This window comes from Aquila chrysaetos, chromosome 2 (genome assembly GCF_900496995.4).
Source record: "Aquila chrysaetos chrysaetos chromosome 2, bAquChr1.4, whole genome shotgun sequence".
In the NCBI taxonomy this organism is placed as follows: domain Eukaryota; kingdom Metazoa; phylum Chordata; class Aves; order Accipitriformes; family Accipitridae; genus Aquila; species Aquila chrysaetos.
In genome coordinates, this window is record NC_044005.1 from 42780508 (window position 1) to 42803021 (window position 22514).

Below are 22514 nucleotides of genomic sequence, written 5' to 3' on the forward strand. Positions count from 1 at the left end.
CCAGCATCTTAGCATATACCCCAAGACCTTAACAAATTGAATTTGCATTTCATCATTTAACAAATGCTCACCAAAAGAGAGCTCTGTGTGATCCCCATGGATGAGAAATCTATGCCCCCATGGGGAGAAAGAAGAAAAAAGTAAAAAAAAGAAAGAAAAAAAAATCAATTTTCTTCTGGATTTGAAATATATAAAAAACATTTAATATGTATGGTGGCCAAGGACTAACCTCCACACTCTCCTTCCTGAAAAGCCAGCCATGCAGAAAACTAAGGTGTTACTAGGCAGAATAGCATGAGGCTGCTAAAAGTGAGCTTGAAAAAGTGAACTCAGAAAGCATTTCCCTATGGGACAGAGATTGAACTAAGACAAGACTGCTGACACCGGCAGGGGACACTGCTACACTAAGTAATAACTCAAATGTCAGACACGTGGGAGGATACCGAAAAGAGAAATGGTTTTAAAACAGGGCAAGAGGAGACATGTTTTGCAACAAGGCAAAAAAAAGCTTTCAAGTATAACTGGAAAGGTTTTTTGGTTTTGTTTTTGCTTTTTAAATGTGACCTTGCCATTTACCCCAATGAAGTTTCAAACTGAAAAGTTTGAGTTGTTAATAAGAAAAATACCCACTTTATTTTTCACCAGTTTTTCTAACCCACATGAGAAGAGTAGAGCACCAGAGATTTAAAAAAAAAACAAAAGAAAAAGAAGGCACCAGAATCATCAGAACTAAACACCAGGGAGAAAAAAAACATATATAGATATACATAAAATAATTTTAATATAAAAGTTTTTTGTTACATTAAAACTTCTAGAGCGTAAGGAGGCATTAAAACAAATTACAGTTATAAAACCTCAAGCTTTCACTAAAAAGTTAATAAAAACAACAATCTCTGATGATCTGATGGAAAATTTGTGCTTACTTTTTCTGTGTCAAGGTAGCCTCCATCCCAAAATACTGTTGTTTCTATCCTTGGCCTGATCCAAGCAGGATTCAGGCCCAGCTTGGGAGCCACCCAGTGACATGACAGCTGCCACCAGGGTGGCTGCACTAGGGACCTCTGGAGCAAACAGCCTCCGCCTTGACAGCTCTGACACAGGACCGTGACATACTTCTCGTCTCGGTGGCTGAGGCTCAGGAGGGGACCTGTTTCACACGTGCTCCCTCCCCACGTCTTAGAGAGACACAGAGACTAGTGGTAAATTACCATTAATCACACACAAGAGCAAACTGAGCCCAACCATATGGGGGACAGTCAGCATTTCTGTGGATTTCTAACATCCAGCAATTCCAGCCTCATGACACAGCCCATGTCTTGAACTTCTAATGGAGAACAGACACACAGTGCACTCATCCTTATTCTTCCCCTTGGGCATGTTTGGAAAGAGGAAGCAATTGTCGCCCCCAGCCAAACATACAATGCCAAACCACAGGCACCAGCACCTTCTGTCACTATTCCTAAAACTCCATTCTACATGCACTTTTCACTTTTTCCACAACACTGTTACTGGCTTCAGTTACTTCCTGAAATCCTAAAGGCACAATGCTAAACTCAGACCAAGATTAAGGACCATCCAAGTACTCTTCACTGATGCTAGAGTAGAGCCATGCTGTGTGTCCTTCCACTTATTTTCCCTCTACCTTCAGCCCACAGATGCCACCCCAGAAGATCCATCCCCCAAGCTGATGAAAGACAACATGCTGAAAAACTGTCAGCAGGAGCACCCAGAGCCACCCAAAACCCAGTAGGTCCACCCAGAGATGCAACACTGAAATAGATTTGTCTGTGTCAAGGCAGCTCACTGGATTGTTTCTTCTAACACCATCTGCCTAGCTTCAAAATGCGATGGACAAGGTGTGCCCTCTCTCCTTTCACACTTACCTCTCCTGTAACCAAATATTTTCCATCTGGAGAGAAAGCAAGTGCTGTAATTGTTTTCCTAAAACAGAGAAAAGGACACTGAGAAACTTTTCCAACATGTGATTTCATTTCAATACGTCATGACTGGGGAGTCAGTTGGGATGAACTGGAAAGAGGCTAAAAATCACACATAATAGCCTGACACAATGGTTTTCCTTTACCAGAGGCCTAACACTTGCCATGGGGATTCCATGCTGCCCAGGTCTCAAGCAGCATGCCTACAACACCAGAAAAGCTCCAAAAGTTGAGGTTCATCCTTGTGCCTTTATTCCAGGACCATGTCCCAGCCCTGGCTTCAATAATAAGGTCATAGTTTTAGGTGGAGAAAAAAAAAAAAAAAGTCAGATACCATGGAGTTCTACTAAGATCTCCTCCATGTCATGCCTATTAGCAGTTCCTCATGGGACCTCAATGTTTATGAGGTGGGACCTCATCAGCAATAGCACCTCACGTTAGAAGGAGCTGGAGTCAAACTGGCAGGCAGCCTCTCCCCAAGGTAGCTCTCACTGTGGGGATTTAGCTTAGAGCAACAGCAGCTCCTGCACTTCACTCAAGCCATAAAAACCTTGAACTCACCTCCCACAAAAAGCAAGCCCAGCTTAAAATTTCACTCACCTGGAACTGTTTAGAATATGGTGTTGCTTATTTTTTCTAGGGTTGAACAGCACAACAACACACCTAGATGGAGGAAACAGAAGAACAAAAAGAGTTGACATAACCATGTATATAAAGAAAAACAAAGAGCTATCCTTGCTGGCAGAGCAGCAGCAAAAGCAGCCCCAAAAAGCTGTTTCATCCCCTTATCTCACAGACTGAGCTGGGGTTAACCAGAAATCACAAAGAAAAAGAGCAGCCCAGGGGGGAATCACAAGTCTCTCCCGTACTGAGAAGTACCATGTGCTAGTACCATAAATAATGCCTTTCTAACATCTGGGAGCCCTGAGTCTCTGGTTGCTCAAGCTGGACAGAAAGGTTAACCATGAAAGTTTGTGCAACTGCCCTAATGGATTATGTCCCCTGCCATAAAAGTGACCCTATGTACTGGGCACCAAACCAGCATGTCTACAACAGAGTAAGAAGCTCAGGAAGAAGGAAAGGGGATTTTTCATAAAAGCTCTCGGGGGCAAAGAAGGGGAGGTAGGGGGGCTAAATTGCTGTGCCTGGCCATAACACTAGACAGGACAGAAACTGTTGAGTATAGCACAAGAAGAGGCTGGCCAGTTGAGAAGTGAGACATATGATGCCAAAAACTATTGACCCAAGGGACGTATCTGAATAAACAACTTGCTCCGGGGCCTAGCAGAAATGTCTCAGCAAGATGAACCGCAAAAGCAAGCAGTAGTAAACTCCTGGTAAGGAATATAATCACCTCCACTGGGAGCAAAACAGTTGCTGACTGGGAGGGGAGGGAAGGAGAAGAGGCCCCACTTCCTGCTAATTTTGCCCACAGCACATTGCCTTGGTGCCTCAGCCCACCACAACCAGCCCGGGGCAGTCCCAGGTACTGGAGCCCTCCCCACTCTCACAAACACCCTAAACACAATTTTTAAATACTCATGTAACAGCATTTGTCTCATAGCAGAGAGCAGTAGCAACGCATGGCCCTTACTGCCCCCTCCCAAAAGCATAACTGTTAAGTGAATAAAAGGAGGTAGAACAGCAATTGCTCTGATGACCTTGTGCCCTATCTCTCGCTTCACCTCTAAAATAGAAACTGTGGTTTTCGCCTGTCCCTCTGCTAGTACGTGCTGCCAGAGCTTGGAGAGTCCTGGCTCCTCCTTCACCGCGGCACCAGGGGAGCACTGCAGGATGCCCCGGCTCCACTGCTAGCAGCCTTCGACATGCCGAGGGCTTCACTCACGTCACCACTGCGCTGGGGCTTGCCCGCAACGGGTGCCAGGCTACAGACGTCAGTCACGGGGAGAAACGTGCAGGGTAGAAGTAGGGGAGTTGGCCTGAAGCAGGCAAGCAGAAAGGCAAAAGCTGAGGCATCACAGAAACCTGCTGCAGCACCTCACCTACAGACCTCACCAACGTTTCAAGACAGGCGGTGCACACTGATGCACAGGACTAAGCACACCTTGGCACCACGCTGCCCAGGACAACAGCTGCGTCCTTCCAGGCCACCCTCCATGTCCCCAGCAGCAGGCAGGGCTAGCAGTGCTGCAGACACAGCTCAGGGTTGACAGGGACCTGCGAGGTCTCCGGCATCTCCTCGCCTAGCCCAGGCAGCTGCTCTTTCCCTTGGTCTGACCGGACTATGCTGCCAGAAGCAGTGTAAATTTTGAAATGGAAAAGAGAGCAGAAAGGAGGACAGACGAGCCAAGACCTTGAGCTCAGAGTCCTTGGCTGAAGCTGTCATACTCCATTAACATCACTAGCTTAAAGTGGACACCATCAGAGGGTACCAAAGCTTTAACCTCCAAAGCTCCAACCATTCACAAGATATGCTCCCCCCCCTCCCACTTTAGACTACTCTACTCCTCTCCACCCATGCCATTCCACTACTCTTCTCCAGTCATACCCTGCCCTGAAGGCCAAGGCAATAAAGGCACCAAACTTTCTTGATAGTTAAGGCAGACAGCCATGGTTGGAGAGGTAATCTTGTGGAAGAGCAGGGAAAGTGTAAATAAGCAGTTTGTTCAGACCGGGATTGATCCTTCTGCGCTTTTTACCCTGGGGAACCAATCTGGAGAGTTTCAAGCCAAAGCTATGCTATATATTTCTGAGGGATTAGTGTAAAGAAGCAGGTGGTTTGTGATCCATTAACAAGTCAGAGGAGGTTAAGCCTCGCAAATCACGAGATATGAAATAGGAAGTTAGCAGATGTGAAAATCTATCTAATCCCAAGCCTCCGGCTAATCAGAAAAGCAAAGCAAAACCCCATTATGTGTAGTTGGATAGGGTTAATGGACCAAAATCCCGCGGAGTTATGACAGGGATGAACTGTGCTCAAAATAGGCTTCAAAAAACCAGAAAGAATAAAGGAAAGACATGAAATCCTGGCAAAGACTTTCCTATGCAGTTCTTACATTTAAGTTTCTGTTTTATTGTGAGGAACTCTGCAGAAAAACAGGACTTCAGAGAAGTGAACACAGTCTAAAAAACACAGGAAAGATGCAAAATACAAACCATCATCTTCAAACCAGGCAAGCAAACAAACCACTTCCTAGAATAGTATAGTGAACCACAAAGGTCCAGGGCTTTGCCATTATTAACCTACATGACAGAGCCTTTGGCCACTTATGATCATGAATTTTAGCTCAGTTGCACTCCAGAGCAGGCCGTCTGCTGGCAGGCTTCCTCCTCCTTGCCAGCCCTTGGCCAAGTCCACAGCCCACAGTGAAGGCAAGAGCCACTCAGCTCACACACCAAGGCAAATCAACAAACCGGTCCAAGACCCGCACAGCTACTAATGCCAGAGCAGCCATCACAAACATGGGTATTTTAACTTTGTCTTAAGATGACCCTATGCTCAATTCACTGAGTTAGACCTATAATTAATGAAGTCTATCTGGAGGGCAGGGCGGGCAGAATAAATCGCAGTGTCTCCTTACTGGTCAGCAAGCATTGATTTATGCCACAAAAAGGTAATTTTAATGCATAGACTCAATGAAACAAGATTGTATGTTGTTACATTGAGTTGTGAGCTAATAACTAACATAACTTGCTAATTGGTTATGACCTCCTATGCCAATAAAGTCATTTAACCAGGATAAACCAGTCTTCTAAAGTTGCTTTCTTAAACTAGCTGCTTCTCAACAAAAGCTACCCCACTACTATGCTACCCCATGCCAATTTTCCACCATCACTCTCCTGTCTGCCATACACAAGGGCAATGAAGACCCCAGCCAACTCCAAGGACACCTTATTCAGCCAGATGGTAGGCCACAAACTGCCAATCTTACAGCAGGACACAGATACTGTTCTGGGAGTCGGGAGCACCCAACTTTGAAAACTGGCTTCCTCTCAAAATGCTTGGGAAGGTTTCTAGTCCATTCCATCCTAGAGAGCACATCTCAACGAGCAGAAGTTAACCATTTCTAGCTCTTTATCTCTTCTGAGTGTTCAGGGTGGCGTCAGTTGTCTGCTCAGACACTCACAGCTCAGCTCAGCGTGGCCCCAGAGCAGCTCCTCCACCCCACGCAGCCAGCAAGTCGTTCTCCAGCAGAACCTGCAGCGGTTCCCCAAACAAGGTAGCTCAGAGACCATTAGTACTCTAGGCGTGCTCTGTTTTAGCAAAGGAAATTGGTCTAGCAAAATAAAGGGAATGGAGACACTGAATGGTCAGATCACTGACCCACATACTCCACACTGCCTCCAAGTCCAGCAAAGCTACCAAGCCCTCAGGGGACTCAAAGTATCTACTCCTTTCCATTTACGCTGGCTTTCATCTCACAGCAGTTAAAATAATAATTACCATGGAAAATTAATTGTATACAAGAGCATACACCCATCTATCCATCCTCCACCTTTGTCTGCTCCTTTATAAGACTGCATTCAGTATGCTACAGCCAGAGGGATGGAAAGGACACAAGTGAAGAGAGCATATCTTTCTGTTCCTAGCTTCCAACTGTGGATGTAAACCAAGCAAAGTACTTCAAACCTGCACTTCTATAATGGTCACATCACCTCTTCCACCTGCCCCACCCCTTTCCCAAATTGAAGCTTTCAAAACAAATTCAAGTTCTCAAGACACCTTTGTCTGAAGAGACCTTTTTAAATGCTAGTGCCAACACGCAAACTGAGACTAGCTCCAAAAGCACCTCACATGGGACCTACAGAGAGAAACACTGACCCTGGCGTGCACTAGCTGTTTAGAAGGTCAACATTGCAGGCACCCTTGTTTCAGCACAAACCCTACCTCCTCTGCAGCTGCAGGCATGGCTTGATGACTACAGCACCTTTTTAATCCACAAGTATATTCTGATTTCCAAGATGTTTATAGAAACTATTCATTGCTGTATGAAGTACTGCTGTACAAACCATTTATCAGCCAGCTGAGATCAAGTGTCCTGTTTGTTCGCATGCTGGTTCCTGCAGAGGCTGTTAGCAATGGCATACCTATTTAAAGGTATTATTTCTAGGTCTATGATGCCACTCTACAACGTTTAAGTATACCTTCCTGATGCAAGCAGGTTTTAAAAACAACTTGGCTGTGGAATCTCTCCCAGTTCTCTTTCTTGTGGGACATTCAGGTAACCTCAAATGCAAGGGAAGGACAAAATCAGCTCTCACAGCGATGGCAAACGTTTTTGCAGACAACCTGAGCTCTCTCCATCAGGGAGCCCATTTGGGTCAGCCAACAAGAAAGTGGTGAAAGGTTCCTTGCAGAGCTTTCCAAACCTCCATGAAGGCACAGCCCTATCTTATACATGCACAACTGTGCACCATATATGCAGATAAAAAGCTGGTGTTGTTTCAAAGGGGGAGAGGAAGGGGGAGGGAGAAGGGAGTGTCAGCAGTTTCCATTGGCTCCAGCAAGAGGAAAAAAAACCAAAATATAAAAAAGAAGCAATTTCCCTAAGCTAAATATAGGAGCAGGAATGGAGAGGAATCGGACGTCAGTATCACATTTACCCGAAGTATCTGACTCACTAAGTCAGCAGCAGTGGATCACTCCATGCAGCTCCCCCCACCTTTACTTCTGCCTTTTCTCCTACTGGCTTCACTCCTGCTCTTCCCAAAACCCTAGTTCCTGGACATTTTACTCTTCTCATTGTCCTCTTGTTTCCCCACACATCTTTCTAGTCTCAGCTGCCTTCCCCCAGCTACCTCCTTCTTCACCTTTCTTCAGTAAGCTAATAAAAAACAGATTTGTGCAGAAGTCAGTTTTCCTCTTTCCTTCTTCTGCAGGCCACACTCCCCTCCAGAGAGCCTGGGAAAATTAAAAGCCCATGATAGCATTCCTTTCCAAGTTATCCATCAACTCAGCGTTGCCCTATCTTGTGGGACATGTGACAGGAGGCAGAGTTCATGGGTCAAGTCCTGCTTGGGTCAAATCCTCCTCTCCTAAATGCATGCAGCCTATGCTATAAAGAGGATGCTGTATGGAGGAAAGAAAACTCCATTAAGACATCAAAACAAATGTTGGCTTTCTTTTTTCCCCCACAATATATTCCTTTCATGCTGCTGCAAGAGTAAATGAAAAGGGCAAACAGTCCCATCCCTTCAAAATCGGTCCATTTCTCAATTTCTGGCTCATGCTCTGCTCTCTTCCCCCCACCCAAAGCTATTCAAATGAGAGCACAATAGCTTCCTACGCACTAAATGCATGAAAAAGAAAAAAGACATTGATAAGAACAAAATCTTTTTTACACTGCACTGGTTGCCAAGGGAAGCTTGATCAGAGTGAAGCAGTGTCTACAAAAGCTGGTGTTAATTTTCTCTGTGGCAACTCTTCCTGCCAAAAAGCTTCTTTAAATCATAGCCAGTACTGGGAGTGGGTTAACAGCGATGAGAGAGGATGTGCATGCTGACTATGTAACTGAATAGGTATTTTCATGCAAGCTATATTAATTAAATGCATGCTGAGAAGAAAGATATGTCTGTTGAGAGGTTAAGATTTGGGTGTTCCTGCCTGAGCAGAAAAGCCTCTGCAGCTCCCTGCACCATACCATGACCAAGAAGACTGGAAGGGTGGGAGTCAGAGATGGAGCTAAATTCACGCTTCAGAAACCAGCACAGGCTAATGAAAAGCTGCAACTGCTGAACAAGAAACCCACTGTGAAAAAGAAAGAGATCGATACATTTAGAGTGTCTCTAGGCTAACAGAGAAGGAATTTTTGATTGCCAACCAGGGATGTGTTTGTTCTGTTTAAAAGGCTGTGTGGCACCCCAAACCTGCAGGAGTGGGAGCTCAAACACACCACAGAACAGGCTCTGCTCCGAAAATCCACAAGAAGAATGGCCACACCAGGCCAAACTAAAGTCCAACATCTTGCCTCCAGAAGCCCAGGCCTAGGGAAGAACAGGGCAGATTTTAGAGATATTTGTCCAGGCTCTTCTTCCAGCCTCCAGAAATTTGACATTCAGAGATATCTTAAGCCAGTGGGCACCCACACACAAGAAGAGGGAGAACAGCACAGTAAATTGAGTCTATAAGAATGCAGAGCAGAACTGACAAGAAGGATTTGTAGGGATAATCCCCAAAGGGACAATGGCACCCTCTGCTCCCCCCACCATTTCAGCCTATTGAATTCACATCACCCATTGCATTGACTGATAGGGCAGACGTGTCCAGCACAAGGGAACACAAGATGAAGGAGCCAAATACCCTCTGCCTCTGCCCAGTGTCATTTGCTTTGCATAACCACAGGATAGTGCTCCGATTACTTTCCTCAGCTGAGGTAGGGTAATACCAGCAACAGCTCCCTTCTCATTCAACCTTCAATGGACTGAGACAGAAGAGCAAACCATGCAAAAGAACAAATACTACATCCCCAAATATGGGAACCTCAAAATGCCCACACACACACCCCTAAAAAACCCACCAAGTGTCTATGTGATCTGATGACATCCACAAAAACAGGCAACTGCTATTCCCCACCACCTGGCAAGGATGCTGCCATCCTCATGATCTTCTGCTGCCCGTGTGGTTTGTGCCTGCCTACATGTACAAGCTCTGCTGTAGGTGAGGCGACAGGGCCCAAGAAGCAGCTTCGCAGCTCCTGCCCTTAATAGGGCCTTATCAGGGCCAACACAAACTCCTGCCGTGCACAGCCGACAGCTTCCACCAGCAGCTCTCAAGAGCCCCTTTACACCTGCCAGACTCTAAAACAACCAGCCATGTACCCAACCTCAAGCTGCAGATGGCAGAGAACAGATGCACACATCTGAAAATACACACAAAACACTTTAAAAAGACTTCTAAAAACCCCACACATAAATGGATTAAAAGATCCAATAAGAAGCAGAGATTGTTGACTGTACACCAACCAGTCCAGGCCTCTCTTGCATACACATAAACACCACTGAGGTTTCAGCTTTACCAGGAATAGAGGAGAAACTCTGCAGGAGTCTTCCTGCCCACCTCCTACCAGAGCAAGGGAACTGCCTGCCCACAAGGACTGGCTGCAGTGATTTCTAGCAGGTCCAGCCGATCTTACTGCAAACTTATCCTTGCCGCCCTGGAACTACCACACATGGAAAACTCCATCTTAGCACACAAACCTCCAATACTAGGTTATTTCAAGGTCTCTTTTTAAAGGAGCAGAGCAGAAGAGGGAAGAGGAGGAGTTTTAAAGTCGGCAACCCTTCTGACACTGGGCAAACATAAGGCAGAGTGATGATTCAGGAAAACAAACTCAGACTCCACGCTTCGCACGAAATGGATGCAGGGACAAAAGACAGCCCAGGTCCTGTCACCCGCAGGGAAAGTTGTGCGCAACTCCACAGCAGCCACGCTGGAGCCAGAGATGCAGCAGTGGTGCCCTCAGGAGAGCCATGGCTTTTCACAGAGCTGCACAATAAGGAGGCACCTTTTCTGGGAGGCAAAGAGCTAAGCCAGACAGAGATTGTGAAAGACTTGGGCAAGAAGAGCGTGTGGGGAAAGCAGAGGGGAGAAACAGGCTCAGAGGAAAACCACGGAATTTAAACCAGCTTACCAACTGGGAATCATTACAGTTGCAAGGAAGATGAAAATGATTCCAGTTAATTGTTATGGCTCATGGCTGCCTAGTCACCAGTGATTCAGCAGGAACTTCACCTTCAAAACATCCTGATTCCCTCTGACACTCCAAAGCCAGGAAAGGAAAAAAAACTCATGGATGAGAAACTAGGGATAAAACCCTGCCCCAGCAGAACTGGGGACAGGCCATCTCCCCTGCCTTGCAGAATATCCCGTCTCTCCTCCAGCCTGCAGGTAAGGTAGGTGGAACAGCGAAGCCTCGCAAAGCAGCAGCTGTGCATACACACAGTGAATTGCCTGTCAGCTTGCATGTCTGACAAGCTTCAAAGGACATAAGGCACTAATGACAAATGCATGTGCACACACATATATATGTGCATAGGTATATATGCACACACATGCAGGCTCACGGCTGACTATAACACACACACATATACATAGAGTCCACATTCCTCCCTCCAAAACCACTCACTTCCCCAGGGGCAGGGAAGCAATGCCACCAATACACCTACATGAAGCATTAAATCAACTGGGCTAGGAGTAGGAGTTGCAGAGCGGCGTTTTATTTCAGCACTCTTGGCAAACGCCCACTGAACATTGCAAATGAGCACCAGCCCTGGGGGCTAGAGCAATGGGCAACTGATGATAGGAAGGCTGGAGGAATAAAAGGATCACTGAGACAGTTCATGACAAGAAAATGCGCTGATCAGTCAGACAGGAGAGACTGAGAAGCACAAAATGGAGCCTTGAGCAGAACTTGGCTGGTCCCAGGTATGACCAAGACAGATGAAACAAACAGCCAGAACACGGCTGAAAACCTGAAGAGCTTTGCACAAGGCAGGGAATGCAACTTTTTCCAGGATGGATGCTACAGAATCACTGCATGCTGTGTTAATTATTTAGAAAGAACTTGTCTCCATATGCTGAGGTCTCCTCCCAAAGTTACGGCTGTCACGGGCAAATCAACAAGTGGAAGAGAACAACTCTCCGTCCTGACAGACCAGCCAAGACACCTGCTTTGGGGATCTCTTGCTCCCCAGTTGTGCTCCACCCCTCCACTTGCTCTCAAGAGCCAGTCCCTCTTCCATCAGCATCTGGCTGACAGCCCCAGATTTGCCATTCTCAGCAACAGACTGTAAGCTTTGTACTGAGTCTGAAAGGCCTCAGGCTTCCTGGGCTTCCTCGCTCTGAACTTTTCTTGACCTGCCTGTAGCTCTGTTTTACTTGGTTGAGCTGTGAAAGCAATTTCTCTAACTGACCAGGTGTCTATGGCTAATTTGTTTTGCCTCTGTTTATCTTTGTGTGCTACAACCATAGTTTTATATAAATAACAGTAACAAGCAGTTATTTTATGTAGACTGAGATATTTACAACTAACACAACGATGTAGTGGAGAGAAATGCAGGCATGGTATGATAGCAGAGGCCTTGAGAAGTGGAGATGCGGGGATGCAGCGTAAAGGAGATGCAGAGGAGAACAGGCATGGGATGATAAGAGATGAGGCACATGCTTGGCAGAGGAGACCCCACAGCTGTGAGCAACTCACCCATGGTCCGTTAAAGAAATACTGACCTGGGGCTGACCAAAACAGGTTTTAGGGGTAACAAAGAAAACAAAGAAATAATATCCAACATGCATGAAAGACACCATACATAGTGAATTCAGAAGCATCGTGGAGCTGCAGACCAACTAAGAAAGAGAAAGGTGTGAAAATGTGTTAGCAAACATAAAAAATTACCCAGGTGGACCCTGGAGTGAGGAAGAATCCAGCAACATCCACATCATACTCCTCCCGGTGTACGACTACAAAGGCTGAAGATTTACTGTGCTACCCTCCAACAACTGAATTTAAGATCCAGAGGAGCAATACAAGGGTGAGCATAACACCAGGAAAAATGAATAGAAACAAAGAAATGTGTTACAGCTTTAGTTGCGTTATCACAGTTACTGAGACTTTTTCTATATAGAAGCATTCAAATGCATTATTATTCTTTCTTTTTCTGTAATAATTAGTGGTAAAATGATTATTTGAGTGTTAAGCATTCAGTTATACTAACAATAAATTCTTGCCTTTTTTTATTTGTACACAGACGCAGCCTGCATATATAAGGTGTGCTTCCTCTTTGCCCATAAACAACACTGAGCGTAACAAAGCCCAAGGGGAGTGCCTCAGGCACTGCAAACACACAGATCTAGTGGAAGAGGAAGCAATGAAAGACAAGTTGAAGAAAAAAAAAGAAAAAAGGTTTTAAAACCCCAGGCAAATAGCAGTTCAGAGGGAAAGGCAAGAAAGATAAAGAGAAGCAAAGTTTACAATAACATTCCTGCAGAATAATCAAATCTGCCATCAAGCGCTGAGCAAATTCAGCTCTCCAGCCCAACAGTATAATGAGAGAAGATGGGAGCTGCCTCTGAAGGCATACTCCTGGGAGCAAGCATCTCCCTGCAGGGATTCACAGACCCAGCCAGGCTTACACAGGAACATCTGGATCTACACTTCAGGTCTGCACCGACTTCTCTGCAAGAGCAGTTCCCACCACACCACAAAGCCTCAAAAGCTGAGTGTCTTCCTTTAAAATCAAGTCCCAAAGGAAAAATATATCCCGCTTGCAAACAATTGGCCAACACCTCCATTTCCAGCAGCAAGCGCAGCCAGAGTATTCCCTCATTGTGCCTGAGCAGCTCGGGAGCAGGGAGAAAGATCTATACATCAAACTAATCATCTGGGGCAGACGAACATGACAGCTCATGGCAGATGCCTCAGGGCTTTAATTGTTTTACCATGAGCAAGCAGTGTACTCGATATTAAAGTGGCATCCATCAAAGGACCAAAACAAGAAGTAATACAATTTAACTCTTTCCCTGTTCTTATCTAATTAACCTTTTGAAAGAAGTAGACTGAGGCAGGTCTGTCTCCCAGCCCCCTCCTCACCACCACGTCCCTTCAGAAGATGGCCACACAGAGGGTAAGGAAGGCGCTGGGAAGGCCCCTCCAGTGCCCATCGACCCGGCGTTGATCTCTCCTGCATTCCAGAGCAGATGGCAAAAGCCCCCACTGCGGCAGAGAAACTGGAGCAGCTTTTCCCCTTGAATGCTTCAGTAAGCATAATCCTTGCCATACCTCTGTAAGAGTGTCAGAGAAAAAAAAAACCAACAAACCTGCTTCTTCGAAAGCATGGAGTTAAAGAATCACCCACTCAAATGGTCAGTTGTTTCAGCTCCTCTAGGCACAGGCAAAGCTCACAGCTGCCTCGGGCAGCAGGCTACCAGGGCCAGCAAAAGGGCAAAAAGCCTCCTGCCAACCCTGCCTGTTCAGAGCCCTACGAGGTCAGGCTGGCAGATGCTGAAAGAAGGGGCAGGGGGAAACCTGCTTCTCCCCACAGCTGCTGTCGGTGCCACAACCCACGAGAAGCCTGCTGCGGCTCCTGGGCCTAAATGTCCAGAGCTCTTGCTGGCTGTCTGCCCCAGCCCCACCACTTCTCAGAGCACGAACAGCTCAGACGTTGCCACATTGGCAAAATTAATTTCTGCCTATGTTATCTTTTTAGAAGCCTTGTGACAGCTCTGGCTCTAATGGAAGATGAACGTTTACCGCTGCTTTGCCTGTATCTCAGCATAATATAGAGCATTTTAAATGCACCAAAATTTTTCTTCAGAGTGGCTAATGAGCATCAGTTGTCAGGAGACCTGAAAAGACAGCGTTCGTGGAAGGAGAAGCAATCATGATAAAACTCAGTTTTGCTTTCTCATATATCTACATCTCTTGTCAGAGAAACGTGGCCAGGTTAGAGTCCAAGACTAAGAGGCGTTAGGTCAGCATTGCAAAAGCGTAGCAACTGACACTGAAGGCAAGGAAGTGGCCGGTGTCAGCTCTGGCGATCCTTGACTGCCAGCCAGAAGAACCAGGTTCAGGTGCACAACAGGGTGGTGCATGTGTGCACGCATTGCACGGCACGGCTTCCAGCACTAGCCTAGCGGGTAGGGCTAAGTCCTACATCTGGTTCCTAAGCAATAGTCAGGGTACGTCTGGGCATGCTTACAATAAACAAAATACACCGCTCCTTGGCACTTCTTAGCTGTCCTAACATGATGCTCTTTCACCTTTAACTTGTTGCCTTTCTGACACCAAATGAAACCCAAGACCATCTACAGTGCCAGATCTTCCAGGAAGAGGAAAGTGACCGGCTCCCTGTTCTTAACACCTGGTGATGGGATATGTCCTTTGGACTGCACGTACTTCTTTTAAGTTAAACTCTACGATTTGTGTCAAGGTTGCCAGGAGACACGGTGCCTGTTTTGAGATTCTTAGAAAGGGTGGAGCTCAGCTGAGGCGGCTGGTATCTCATTTTCATCCCAGACTTTGCTATTCAGTTCCCATTCCCCCCCTCCCCGCTCTTATGCAAGCTCAGGACTTGGCTCACAAGCAAGTCGTGTTGCCGCACCAAGGCACTGGTTGCTAGGAGGTAAACTGCTGGAGAGATACAGAGCAGGTAGAGAAGAGAGCAGGTTGCTACCTGCAGGTACACAGGTTTTTGGGCACTCCTGCTCTGTGCCATCCCCCTCCTTTCTCAGGCACTGGGCAAACCCCAGGGGCTTGCAGAGCTTCAAGCTGAGAAAAGGCCTATATGTTCCAAAATAGCCAAGGCAGTATGAGCTTTGCAACCACTCTTCTTCCCTATTTCATTAGCATGCAATAGCTTTCCAAATCTGTCAAAGCTTCCTACTTGCAGAGCTCTACCAGAGTGTTTAGCTCTGTTATTAAATAAAGTAGACATGCTTATTCTCTCGCTTCAATTTCTTTGCGCATAAACTGCAAGTGACCCTCACCACGGGACTGCTTTTTTTTTTTTTTTGCCTTTTTTTTTTTTTTTTTTTTTAAATAGTGACTTCCCTTTAGTTCACATGCTGGTTAATGAGATCAAAGCACAAAGCAACAGACTAACCATCTACATGGGATTATTTCTAGCTTGCCTCCCTGCAATTTAAAAATCAAATCAGTACAATTGGCACAGGGAAAGATGGAGGACAGTCAGCGTGCAGGTTATAGTCAGATATGACCAATATAATCATTAAAACAGCAACTGCTGTAGGTATTCTGACAGGCATGATAACACTCTCCCATTGAGAGAACTGGAATATTTGCCCTGGAACTAGGATGGAAGGAGTAACAAGCATGTACTATATAGTTCTCCTTAATATGGTTTGTCAGGCAACCCAAACAGCAGCAAACTCCCAGGACTCCTTCAAGAAGCCCTACCTTTCCCTGCACGCAGCCTCAGGAATCCAGCACAGGGAAGCTTCAAGAGAAGTTAAGTGCTTTTTCTTTGTCACGAGAATTTTCATTGCAGCCTTGCAAAGATAACAGCATTCCCATTTCCTTGCTTGCGCTTTTTTCATCACTAACATTTTTGGCAACAGCAAGAATCCACACTCACATAACCTTTCGTGAGGGCTCAGCTAACACTTCTGGCCCCCCAACACACACTGCACAGGCAGTGCCTGGACCTGCCACACCAGTTGTGTGAGGCAGTGTGGGACTGAAGCTATGGAACTAGACCTGCCCTACCCACACTACTAGACTATTTACGGCTCGCTCACAGCACCGTAGCATCACACAGGGAAAGAAACCCCTTCTCCAGGATTTCCATCACTGGAGGTGAGAGCACATTCATGCTGCCTGCATGCATGCTGCAGGCAAGGAGCATTCTTTGGCCCAGAATAATGGTCCTGCAATTTATTCTTACACTAAAAACCATCCCCAACTTCATTGTCAGTTGCTTATAGTTAACACAATTGTGTGCCACGCTGTGGTACTAAAGGGTCAGAGTTCAAAGGTATATAGTACAGGAGAGGAGAGGGGTAGAGCAAGAAAAGCTTTTACTTATTTCTTTGAAGTAATCAAACAAATTTTGTGTAGAAACACTCTGATGTTCAAAAAAAAAAAAAAAAGGCAAAACGCACAACTGAAGAGATCCCTATGCAACCTCCATCCAATTTCCTTCTACAAAACCATTCTGAGAGTATCTCCTTCCACTACCACCCCATTCTGCTCTCCTCTCTCTGTCAAGAACCGGGCTTGCTCAGTGCTGGCAACAGGTACAAAGGAGGACACAGAGGCAGTGGAGTTGGCAGCATCTGGTGTTCTTTACCTTAATCACGTCCTTAACTTTCTGTGCATATACCTACCACAATGTCACCCGAGCTCATGTCCCATGCGTGGAACCAGCTGTGGCATGTTCAGCAGGAGCAGCACACTACAGAGGCTCTTAAGAAGCAGCACAACATGTCTTTGTGGACTCTACCACGTTGAGGGCTAGCTAGTATGTGATGTTGGGAGAAGAGCGTCCCAACTAGCAAGAGTAAGGACTGCTGTACAAGACAGCACTTTTTAAGTTATCTTTTTTTTAAGTCATCTTTTTAATACGCAGCACCTATTATCTAAAGCTCTATAAGGGAGAAAATAGAAAACTGTTATGCTTATTTTTAGAAAAAGGTGCAAGCTGGGAGAAGCAAAGTGATTTTCTCTACCATCCAGTCCCGTGGCAGACCAAAAATAGAGAAGAAAAACTCTCAGTTCTCCATGCCCTACAATACATTGCCTCTTCCCCATTGCTGGCTTTTTTCAGAAAAGTCTTCCTGTCCTTCAGACAAACTCTCACTATCATCCCAAACAGAACAACATACTTATGGTGAGAGCCCACCTGGAATACTGGGGTCCAGCTCTGGAGCCCTCAGCACAGAAAAGACATGGACCTGTTGGACAGGTCTAGAGGAGGGCTACAAAAATGATCAGAGGGATGGAACACCTCTCCTATGAGGACAGGCTGAGAGAGTTGGGGTTGTTCAGCCCAGAGAAGAGAAGGCTCTGGGGAGACCTTATTGCAGCCTTTGAATACTTTAAGGGGGCTTATAAGAAAGATGGGGACAAACTTTTTAGTAGGGCCTGTAGCAACAGGACAAGGGGTAATGGTTTTAAACTAAAAGAGGGTAGATTTAGACTAAATATAAGGAAGAAACTTTTTATGATGAGGGTGGGGAAACACTGGAACAGGTCTCCCAGAGAGGTGGTAGATGCCCCATCCCTGGAAACATTCAAGGTCAGGTTGTATGGGGCTCTGAACAACCTGATCTAGTTGAAGATGTCCCTCCTCATTGCAGGGGGTGTTGGACTAGACAACCTTTAAAGGTCCCTTCCAACCCAAACTGTTCTACGAGTCTATGATTTTCCTGTCCCCAACCCTGTAATTTTGAAGGGGCGGGGGGCGGGGAGGAAGGAGTAGAAGTAGAGTTACCAGCTCACCTCTGAACTGAACCCAGTTTTCCGCTCAACTCAAAGCGAGGTTGCCCACATCCCAAGGAGATGTTCTCAGGCAATTTGTTCTGGGGAAAGGCACCTGCTCCCACTCATGCACTCCCTCTCTCCACAGAATTCCTGGTGAACAAATTTGTGAAATGTTTCCCAAAACGTTTCATTGCAATTGGACCACTCCTTTGGAAAATTCTCAATTTAATCTAAATGTCAAAAACCATCTGGCAACCTAAACAGGTCAATGCTTCCTGTTGTGGCTTTTAGGGGTTTGTTTGGTGTTGTTTGGGGGTTTTTTTGTTTGTTTTTTAAACAGCAGCAAACTCTGCTACCAAGGGTCACCACACTTCAGCTTCAATTCATCCCTGAGCGTAGAGAGCGGGTACTGCCTGTCACCAGGGTGGGTCTTCCCACTGGAAGGGCTGCAAGGAAGCACAGACTGCTGCTCCTCGCTTGGTGGGGTTGCTGTCACGACAGCGGGATGCAGCAGCACGCTCCTACGCTGAGCACAGCTGCAGAGTCCAGCCCTTTCCAGGTGCCTGACATAAAGGAAGAAGCATGGAAAAAATGTGCTTTAAAGCACAGAAGCATGGATGAGCATAGGCTCACCCCAGATAGGATGGGGTGTACAAAGGAAGCACTTTGGGAGAAAGGGCTCATATCAGGTGGCTTCTGTAGAAATATGGGATAAACAGGCACGTTGGTACCTGGTGGCTTGAGGAAGGATGCCGTATCAGACCTACTGCTGATGACAGATCCTCAAATAGTAACTGTGGGACAAAGCGTCACATTTCATCTCTGTTTCTCCCGAGGCTGTCGCAACCAGCTACAGAACAGCAACCCACCCCCTCGTAACATGAAGGCTGGATTGACGTATGGCACTCTGGAGAAGCAACCAGAAGCTCTATGTACATCAAAACAGCAGCTCTATGTACAGCGAGACGGCAGCTTGTTTTAAAGGGAGCTGGCAACACCAAACATCAGCACTGCCCTGACTAGTTTTTCAATATCAAGTGCGACACTAGGTGCAATGTCACACAGGGTCTGAAGCCAAGCGTCCCACAAGATTCCCGCTGTCCACCACAAGAGCTTCAACCTACTCCACTCCTGATGAAGATGGCATTAACCACCTCCCCAGCCAGTGGCTGAGCTCTCAGAGCCAAAGACTCATGCTCCCAACACCTTCCCTCCAGCAGTCTGACAGCACCCCAATGCTGCAGTCTTCAGTGCATGCCGCACAGACAGCAGCACTTTCGGCAGAGACTTGACACAGTCTCCCTCTCGCTTAGTAAGCAGCTTTTCTGCCCAGCTATTTTGAGGTTTTGTCCTATTTTTCTCCCTTCTCTGCTGGGCAGCAAGTTTGCTGCAGGTCTGGAGCTTCACGGCTATCTCATTATTTAAGATTTTACCAAATGCTACATCCTCAGCTGTTTGTCACAGGTGAAGATTTTAAATTAATTAGATGTGACAACAATACACACACACCCAGGCACTGACTGATGGAAACTTGTGGTGGGTTGACCCTGGCTGGATGCCAGGTGCCCACCAAAGCCATTCTATCACTCCCCCTGCCACCTCAGCTGGACAGGGGAGAGAAAATATAACAGAGGGCTCATGGGTCGAGATAAGGACAGGAGAGATCACTCAACCAATGACCACCATGGGCAAAACAGACTCAACTTGGGGAAAATTAACTCACTTTATTGCAAATCAACCAGAGTAGGGTAATGAGAAATAAATCCAAATCTCAAAACACCTTCCCTCCACCCCTCCCTTCTTCCCATGCACAGCTTCGCTCCTGCATTCTCTACCTACCCCCCAAGCAGCACTGGGGGACGGGGAATGGGGTTTACAGTCAGTTCATCACATGTTGTCTCTGCTGCTTCATCCTCTTCAGGGGCAGGACTCATCACACTCTTTCCCTGCTCCAGTGTGCGGTCCCTCCCATGGGAGACAGTCCTCCATGAACTTCTCCAACATGGGTCCTCCCCACAGGCTGCAGTTCTTCACAAACTGCTCCAGCATGTGTCCCTTCCATGGGCTGCGGTCCTTCAGGAGCACACTGCTCCAGCATGGGTCCCCCACGGGGTCACAAGTCCTGCCAGAAAACCTGCTCTGTGGGCTCCTCTCTCCACAGATCCACAGGTCCTACCAGGAGCCTGCTCCAGCGTGGGCTTCCCACAGGGTCACAGCCTCCTTCGGGCACCCACCTGCTCCGGCGTGGGGTCCTCCACGGGCTGCAGGTGGGTGTCTGCTCCACCGTGGACCTCCCTGGGCTGCAGGGGGACAGCCTGCCTCACCATGGTCCTCACCACAGGCTGCAGGGGAATCTCTGCTCCGACGCCTGGAGCACCTCCTCCCCCTCCTCCTTCACTGACCTGGGGGTCTGCAGCGTTCTTTCTCTCACATCTTCTCACTCCTCTCTCTGGCTGAATTTTCTGTGCTGCAGCAACTTTTTCCCCCTTCTTAAATCTGTTCTCCCAGAGGCGCTACCACTGTCACTGATGGGCTCGGCCTTGGGCAGCGGCGAGTCCATCTTGGAGCCGGTTGGCATTGGCTCTGTTGGACATAGGGGAAGCTTCCAGCAGCTTCTCACAGAAAAGCCACCCCCCCACTACCTAAACCTTGCCACACAAACCCAATACAAAACTGCCTGGAAGTTGATTTGACAGGCTTGACTCCATTCTGCTAAGGACTTAAACCATGGGAATTTGCCTGCAGCTCTAGGTGATCACTAGTACTGCTTCATTTGCTGCTTCATCTCCTCTTCTGCCAAACCAAGTGAGACAGCTCAACTGGATCAATACACAACCGTTCAGCAAACAACTCTACTTTTCAGGTGCAGTTTTATTAGAGACATAGATTCAATGTGGAAGAGTCTCCAGCACTCACAAAAAGGGAGACCAAGCAAAAAACAATGTAGAAATTATTGTCTAGCTGTACAGGCATGTGGAAACAGCCCAGACAGCTAAGACTGTGCCTACTCCATTAGGGAGTAGGCAATGCAGGGTCTTTTCTGTCTGAAGTGCAATGATGGGGATTCAGGCCTGGACCCAGCTGCTACCTACATGGGAAGAGGGCAATTGCTCCAGGACTGTATGATTGTTACCTGTTAACCTCACAGGCCAACAGCAAGAGAGAAGGGGTGAGGCCATAGCCCCCTTCAATCCACCCCTGCAAATTAAAATATCAAAGTTACCATTCTTTGGCCTGAGAATAAAGCACTGTTGCAAAGGGGATCTCCATTCTCTTGTCCCAAGCGCAAAGAGTTTGCTCACTTGCCAGAAACTAAGACTGGATTGGCTTTCCTCAGCCCACCTTCCCTGCCTAATCTACTTTAATAAAAGCAAGGAGTGAAAGGAAGTATTTTACACTTCAGGTCTTCATGCCTCAGTGCAGATATCCTCCTTTCCCTCCAGTGGGTATTTAAGAGGGACATTTAAGAGTTAAACAAAGCATCCCTGCTTCTTTCTGAGAGATCTACTATTGCTGGGGAAGGAAAAGGGAGAGAAGGGTTTGGCTACTTTTCATCATCTTTTTGGACACCTTCAGGACACTGAAACCTGGTGTTGCTCCCTCTTGGCACAGCAAAACTTGTTTGGTTTGGTTTGATTGCAATGGCCCAACTCAAACCCAGCTGCAGTCACAGCTCTTCAATTCAAATTGTGTTTAACAATCTCAATGAAGGGGATTTTCTTACCTTCCTCTCCAGGTCCACCACTACAATTGTGCCAGCTGGAAAATCTCCCCAGACAGCATGTACAAGCACAGTAGCCTCATGCAAGAAATGCATTAACAACAGTCCAGATTCCTGGGAGACAGGGAGGGGAAGAGGTCTAACCCTTGAAAGGCAACTGTCCCATTTTAAAGAGGACTAAGCAAGCTGTCGCTGGTGTGGCCAAAGATGCTGAAATTTGCTTTGAACCATAGATGAGAACTTCTCTTCATTTTACGGTATGTTTCCACAGTCTTTACAACAACACAGGATTCTCCTTTAGAAAAGAACATACAAAGGCGGCCCAGAAACTCCTTCAGAAGCTTGGATATAGTAAAACTGAAGGAGCCAGCACAAGCAGAACTGGATTTATCTACTGGCAACCCAGCAGTTCAAGTATTTCAATGTTCCTCTACCCATTTAAGCTGCATTTGGGATACAATCCAATAGCATTAATGCTAGGGAAAAATTAGTGAAGAACTGTACTTGCACAGAGCAGTAGGGCTTTGCACAAACTGCACATGTACCAAAAGGTACATTGGGTCTGTAAAGAAGTGGACTCCTTCTGTGCACCTACAGCTTTCTAAAGGCAACCACCACTGTGGCGTCCAAAGTGATCAATTAGTTAAGAAAAATATGCTCTGAAATAAGGCAGGAACACTTGTCATCTTACAAATTGGGATTTCATTGTCCATGTAGCCACCAATTCTAACCTGGCCACAATGGTCATAAGTCTTTAAATTATCTCAGTTCAGAACAGCATTTTGCCTCGTTCAACGGCAGTCATCTACTAGATCTGCCTCTCACAATTCATTCCTCTACCCCACTGATCAAAACCTTCCACTTTAAAGAGGAAAGAAAGAACAAGGCAACATCATGCCTGGTAAAGTTATGCAATGTTTATCCTAAATGTTATTCTTCCGTTGTGGGTTATATGCAGCT

At 46.6% G+C, this 22514-nt stretch overlaps 1 protein-coding gene across 8 annotated transcripts in view; it reads right to left on the minus strand.

Annotated features, from left to right (window-relative positions):
• Window positions 1–22514, minus strand: part of MAPKBP1 (mitogen-activated protein kinase binding protein 1) — a 107935-nt gene that overhangs the window by 49421 nt on the left and 36000 nt on the right. For all 8 annotated transcript variants that reach the window (XM_030038191.2, XM_041118294.1, XM_030038234.1 and 5 more), the window contains 2 exons: window positions 2538–2600; window positions 1884–1941 (listed from right to left, as the gene is read on the minus strand). In XM_030038191.2, coding sequence (XP_029894051.1) covers window positions 1884–1941; window positions 2538–2600 — 121 coding nt within the window. The remainder of the gene's footprint in view (window positions 1–1883; window positions 1942–2537; window positions 2601–22514) is intronic.